The sequence below is a fragment of the Anomaloglossus baeobatrachus genome, chromosome 5, assembly GCF_048569485.1.
Source record: "Anomaloglossus baeobatrachus isolate aAnoBae1 chromosome 5, aAnoBae1.hap1, whole genome shotgun sequence".
Classification (NCBI taxonomy): Eukaryota; Metazoa; Chordata; class Amphibia; order Anura; family Aromobatidae; genus Anomaloglossus; species Anomaloglossus baeobatrachus.
The window spans coordinates 575,006,398-575,012,691 of NC_134357.1; the positions used below are offsets into that span (position 1 = coordinate 575,006,398).

Genomic DNA, 6,294 nt, shown 5'->3' on the forward strand with positions numbered 1-6,294 from the left:
TACGCAACAGGGGTCACATACATACGCAACAGGGGTCACATACATACGCAACAGGGGTCACATACATACGCAACAGGGGTCACATACATACGCAACAGGGGTCACATACATACGCAACAGGGGTCACATACATACGCAACAGGGGTCACATACATACGCAACAGGGGTCACATACATACGCAACAGGGGTCACATACATACGCAACAGGGGTCACATACATACGCAACAGGGGTCACATACATACGCAACAGGGGTCACATACATACGCAACAGGGGTCACATACATACGCAACAGGGGTCACATACATACGCAACAGGGGTCACATACATACGCAACAGGGGTCACATACATACGCAACAGGGGTCACATACATACGCAACAGGGGTCACATACATACGCAACAGGGGTCACATACATACGCAACAGGGGTCACATACATACGCAACAGGGGTCACATACATACGCAACAGGGGTCACATATATACGCAACAGGGGTCACATACATACGCAACAGTGGTTTATTATAACCGTCCACTGACACCGCACCTCATCCAGTGTGTGCACGCCAATATAGGACTACACTGAGGAGCTGATCATGTGACCCCTGACTCCTCCCCTCCATGTGACATCATCACAGGTCCTGTAAGCACAGAGCAGCCATATATCTAGTGTGCGGCTCTGCAGGTGGAGGTAGGTGCAGGGTATTATATATCTAGTGTGCGGCTCTGCAGGTGGAGGTAGGTGCAGGGTATTATATATCTAGTGTGCGGCTCTGCAGGAGGAGGTAGGTGCAGGGTATTATATATCTAGTGTGCGGCTCTGCAGGTGGAGGTAGGTGCAGGGTATTATATATCTAGTGTGCGGCTCTGCAGGTGGAGGTAGGTGCAGGGTATTATATATCTAGTGTGCGGCTCTGCAGGTGGAGGTAGGTGCAGGGTATTATATATCTAGTGTGCGGCTCTGCAGGTGGAGGTAGGTGCAGGGTATTATATATCTAGTGTGCGGCTCTGCAGGTGGAGGTAGGTGCAGGGTATTATATATCTAGTGTGCGGCTCTGCAGGTGGAGGTAGGTGCAGGGTATTATATATCTAGTGTGCGGCTCTGCAGGTGGAGGTAGGTGCAGGGTATTATATATCTAGTGTGCGGCTCTGCAGGTGGAGGTAGGTGCAGGGTATTATATATCTAGTGTGCGGCTCTGCAGGTGGAGGTAGGTGCAGGGTATTATATATCTAGTGTGCGGCTCTGCAGGTGGAGGTAGGTGCAGGGTATTATATATCTAGTGTGCGGCTCTGCAGGAGGAGGTAGGTGAAGGGTATTATATATCTAGTGTGCGGCTCTGCAGGTGGAGGTAGGTGAAGGGTATTATATATCTAGTGTGCGGCTCTGCAGGTGGAGGTAGGTGCAGGGTATTATATATCTAGTGTGCGGCTCTGCAGGTGGAGGTAGGTGAAGGGTATTATATATCTAGTGTGCGGCTCTGCAGGTGGAGGTAGGTGCAGGGTATTATATATCTAGTGTGCGGCTCTGCAGGTGGAGGTAGGTGCAGGGTATTATATATCTAGTGTGCGGCTCTGCAGGTGGAGGTAGGTGCAGGGTATTATATATCTAGTGTGCGGCTCTGCAGGTGGAGGTAGGTGCAGGGTATTATATATCTAGTGTGCGGCTCTGCAGGTGGAGGTAGGTGCAGGGTATTATATATCTAGTGTGCGGCTCTGCAGGAGGAGGTAGGTGCAGGGTATTATATATCTAGTGTGCGGCTCTGCAGGTGGAGGTAGGTGCAGGGTATTATATATCTAGTGTGCGGCTCTGCAGGTGGAGGTAGGTGCAGGGTATTATATATCTAGTGTGCGGCTCTGCAGGTGGAGGTAGGTGCAGGGTATTATATATCTAGTGTGCGGCTCTGCAGGTGGAGGCAGGTGCAGGGTATTATATATCTAGTGTGCGGCTCTGCAGGTGGAGGTAGGTGCAGGGTATTATATATCTAGTGTGCGGCTCTGCAGGTGGAGGTAGGTGCAGGGTATTATATATCTAGTGTGCGGCTCTGCAGGTGGAGGTAGGTGCAGGGTATTATATATCTAGTGTGCGGCTCTGCAGGTGGAGGTAGGTGCAGGTTATTATATATCTAGTGTGCGGCTCTGCAGGTGGAGGTAGGTGCAGGGTATTATATATCTAGTGTGCGGCTCTGCAGGTGGAGGTAGGTGCAGGGTATTATATATCTAGTGTGCGGCTCTGCAGGTGGAGGTAGGTGCAGGGTATTATATATCTAGTGTGCGGCTCTGCAGGTGGAGGTAGGTGCAGGGTATTATATATCTAGTGTGCGGCTCTGCAGGTGGAGGTAGGTGCAGGGTATTATATATCTAGTGTGCGGCTCTGCAGGTGGAGGTAGGTGCAGGTTATTATATATCTAGTGTGCGGCTCTGCAGGTGGAGGTAGGTGCAGGGTATTGTATATCTAGTGTGCGGCTCTGCAGGTGGAGGTAGGTGCAGGTTATTATATATCTAGTGTGCGGCTCTGCAGGTGGAGGTAGGTGCAGGGTATTGTATATCTAGTGTGCGGCTCTGCAGGTGGAGGTAGGTGCAGGGTATTATATATCTAGTGTGCGGCTCTGCAGGTGGAGGTAGGTGCAGGGTATTATATATCTAGTGTGCGGCTCTGCAGGTGGAGGTAGGTGCAGGTTATTATATATCTAGTGTGCGGCTCTGCAGGTGGAGGTAGGTGCAGGGTATTATATATCTAGTGTGCGGCTCTGCAGGTGGAGGTAGGTGCAGGGTATTATATATCTAGTGTGCGGCTCTGCAGGTGGAGGTAGGTGCAGGGTATTATATATCTAGTGTGCGGCTCTGCAGGTGGAGGTAGGTGCAGGGTATTATATATCTAGTGTGCGGCTCTGCAGGTGGAGGTAGGTGCAGGGTATTATATATCTAGTGTGCGGCTCTGCAGGTGGAGGTAGGTGCAGGGTATTATATATCTAGTGTGCGGCTCTGCAGGAGGAGGTAGGTGCAGGGTATTATATATCTAGTGTGCGGCTCTGCAGGTGGAGGTAGGTGCAGGGTATTGTATATCTAGTGTGCGGCTCTGCAGGTGGAGGTAGGTGCAGGTTATTATATATCTAGTGTGCGGCTCTGCAGGTGGAGGTAGGTGCAGGGTATTGTATATCTAGTGTGCGGCTCTGCAGGTGGAGGTAGGTGCAGGGTATTATATATCTAGTGTGCGGCTCTGCAGGTGGAGGTAGGTGCAGGGTATTATATATCTAGTGTGCGGCTCTGCAGGTGGAGGTAGGTGCAGGTTATTATATATCTAGTGTGCGGCTCTGCAGGTGGAGGTAGGTGCAGGGTATTATATATCTAGTGTGCGGCTCTGCAGGTGGAGGTAGGTGCAGGGTATTATATATCTAGTGTGCGGCTCTGCAGGTGGAGGTAGGTGCAGGGTATTATATATCTAGTGTGCGGCTCTGCAGGTGGAGGTAGGTGCAGGGTATTATATATCTAGTGTGCGGCTCTGCAGGTGGAGGTAGGTGCAGGTTATTATATATCTAGTGTGCGGCTCTGCAGGTGGAGGTAGGTGCAGGGTATTATATATCTAGTGTGCGGCTCTGCAGGAGGAGGTAGGTGCAGGGTATTATATATCTAGTGTGCGGCTCTGCAGGTGGAGGTAGGTGCAGGGTATTATATATCTAGTGTGCGGCTCTGCAGGTGGAGGTAGGTGCAGGGTATTATATATCTAGTGTGCGGCTCTGCAGGTGGAGGTGTGTGGAGATTCCCCATTACTGGAGCAGGCGGCATTAACCCCTTCAGCTCTGAGACTTTCTTGGTGTTTTTCTGTCTCTGATTTCTATGAGTCGTGAGGTTTTTGTTCCTTTTCCGTTGATAGATACAAACGCCCCAACTATGAGAGGCCGGAAATGAGGAAACCTGTCTGCCCTCGGTCCTCGGCCCCTTTCTGCCCTCGGTCCTCGGCCCCTTTCTGCCCTCGGCCCTCGGCCCCTTTCTGCCCTCGGCCCTCGGCCCCTTTCTGCCCTCGGCCCTCGGCCCCTTTCTGCCCTCGGCCCTCGGCCCCTTTCTGCCCTCGGCCCCTTTCTGCCCTCGGTCCTCGGCCCCTTTCTGCCCTCGGTCCTCGGCCCCTTTCTGCCCTCGGTCCTCGGCCCCTTTCTGCCCTCGGTCCTCGGCCCCTTTCTGTCCCCACACAGTATAATGTTCCACCAGAATGTCCTCATTATGTTTCCCCTTATCTCCAGTAATTGTATTATTACAGCGGATTCTTTATGATGTTACATCGTCATCTTCTCCCCATTCAGGACCCTACAATATCGGATCCTCTCAGTGGAGATCTTCTATAGAAGAGAATTCTCCTGATTGCCCCGTGAAGGCTGGATATGGACAGGGACAAGATGGTGGAGAGGATATTACACCTCACCCTAGAGATCCTCTTCCGGCTTACTGGAGAGGTGAGAGATTCTGATGACGTCACATTACACCATTCTTATCTATGGGAATAACAGATGGACAGAACTGGAGAGGTGAGGACTCTGGAAATGTCTGGAGTGAGATTTCTTACTGTGTCTCTCCATAACCAGGATTACACAGTAGTGAAGAAGACCTCTAGTGAGCGCTGTCAGGCCCCTGTGTCTGAGGGATGGGGAAGACCCCTGAGCCCAATCACGGGGCCTCCACCTCACCCCCCGATACAAGAGGACATCAATGACCAGAAGATCCTAGAACTCACCTACAAGATGATTGAGCTGCTGACTGGAGAGGTGACACTGCTGGGAATGCTGGGACATTATACAGTAACGCTATGAAGGGATCGGGGGTGACGGTATCATTGTATGTGTCAGGTTCCTATAAGGTGTCAGGACGTCACCGTCTATTTCTCCATGGAGGAGTGGGAGTATTTAGAAGGACACAAAGATCTGTACAAGGACGTCATGATGGAAGTTCCCCAGCCCCTCACATCACCAGGTAATAGACAGGACTAAATACACACGGCCTATAATTATCTGTATGTAAGGAATGAATTCAGTCCCTGTATGTGTCTCCTCCAGTTCTATCCAGTAAGAGGACAACACCAGAGAGATGTCCCCGTCCTCTTCTCCCACAGGACTGTAAACAAGAAGATCCCGATGTTCCTCAGGATCATCAGGTAGATGGAGAGAAGGGGCCATGAAATCTCCCCATGATGTGTAGACGGCTGTGAAGGTCTTGTGCTCAGTCTTGTTTTATCCTCCAGTATTATATGTTTATACTTGTGTAATGAGAGCGGTGGAGATGGCAGGATTAGGAGAGATAAGAGCTTTGATTCCTTTTAGTCCTCGTTCACACTACTGTATTTTCAGTGCTGTCCATAAAATAACCCAACGTCTCGCCCTCAGACCATTGTTATTGGATGTGGCGGTGCAGATGGGGATTTTCTTTCTCACTGACTGAATCTGTGTGTGAGAATAATCCCAGCATCCTCTAGTGTCTTCCGTAAATCGGAGGAGACTCGTCCATTCAGGTCTGTGTCTGCACAAACCATCAGATTCCCACCAGCTCCACCATACAGCAGACATTGTGTTACGGGTACATTGCAGTTCTGTAATGGAGGAAGCTGTAAATGGTCTTGTAAATTATTAATAGCGGCTGTAAATACCGGATTGTATATGGATGACAAATAAGAAAAGACTTGTCCTAGTTTTCTGGATGAAGCTGTGATGATTCTTTATCCGGCCGTGTGATCCCGGCATTAGAGGTCGTTACATCCCGGGAAGAGAGGATTTATCTAGAAAGTGTAAAATCTTTCCCTTCCCTGAATATTTCTGCCTGCGGTCACATCCCGTCTGCCGGTATAACGGGCTCCGCACCACAAATCTTACATCCAACTCATCAATTGTGGTGTTTTCTAAGTCCCTTTTTTTTATCTTCTCGTATTAATTAATGTTTTTTGTTCCAGATTCTTCAGACTGGAGCAAGTGGATGATGAATTTTGCGCACAATAGAAACACTTTGTATTTTTCCCTGTAACCTGTGTTTCTGACTTTTTAGTGTAATAAGTCCCATGTGTTCCTAAATGGCGACAAGTTTACACCAAAATATTTGCTATACATAAAATATCTTGGGTGTGGACTGGAGAACATTTCTGACAAAATGTCATCATTTTTTAGGTTGAAGGTAGACATTCCTTTCCTTGAAAAACTATTCACACCCGGTGAACTTTTCCATGTTTTTTTACATTACAGCCACAAACAAGTGGATTTTATTGGGGTTTTATGTGATAACAACACAAAATAGCAAATATTTCTGAGTATAAAGGAAAT

At 49.2% G+C, this 6,294-nt stretch overlaps 1 protein-coding gene across 1 annotated transcript; it reads left to right on the forward strand.

Moving 5' to 3' along the window:
* Positions 1 to 4,300: 4,300 nt before the first annotated feature.
* LOC142313090 (oocyte zinc finger protein XlCOF7.2-like) lies at positions 4,301 to 6,001 on the forward strand. Its single transcript, XM_075352077.1, has 3 exons — positions 4,301 to 4,755; positions 4,837 to 4,960; positions 5,931 to 6,001. Exons 1-3 carry the CDS (start codon positions 4,501 to 4,503, stop codon positions 5,999 to 6,001), a joined length of 450 nt encoding a protein of 149 aa, XP_075208192.1. The 5' UTR covers positions 4,301 to 4,500.
* The last annotated feature ends 293 nt before the right edge of the window (positions 6,002 to 6,294 follow it).

Bases quoted from the DNA above. Each gene is read 5' to 3' on its own strand.
- LOC142313090 (XM_075352077.1), top strand. From the start codon at position 4,501: ATGGACAGAACTGGAGAGGTGAGGACTCTGGAAATGTCTGGAGTGAGA. The intron at 4,756-4,836 runs GTGACACTGCTG...TGTATGTGTCAG, and splicing joins TTGAGCTGCTGACTGGAGAG to GTTCCTATAAGGTGTCAGGA. The intron at 4,961-5,930 runs GTAATAGACAGG...TTTTTGTTCCAG, and splicing joins CCAGCCCCTCACATCACCAG to ATTCTTCAGACTGGAGCAAG.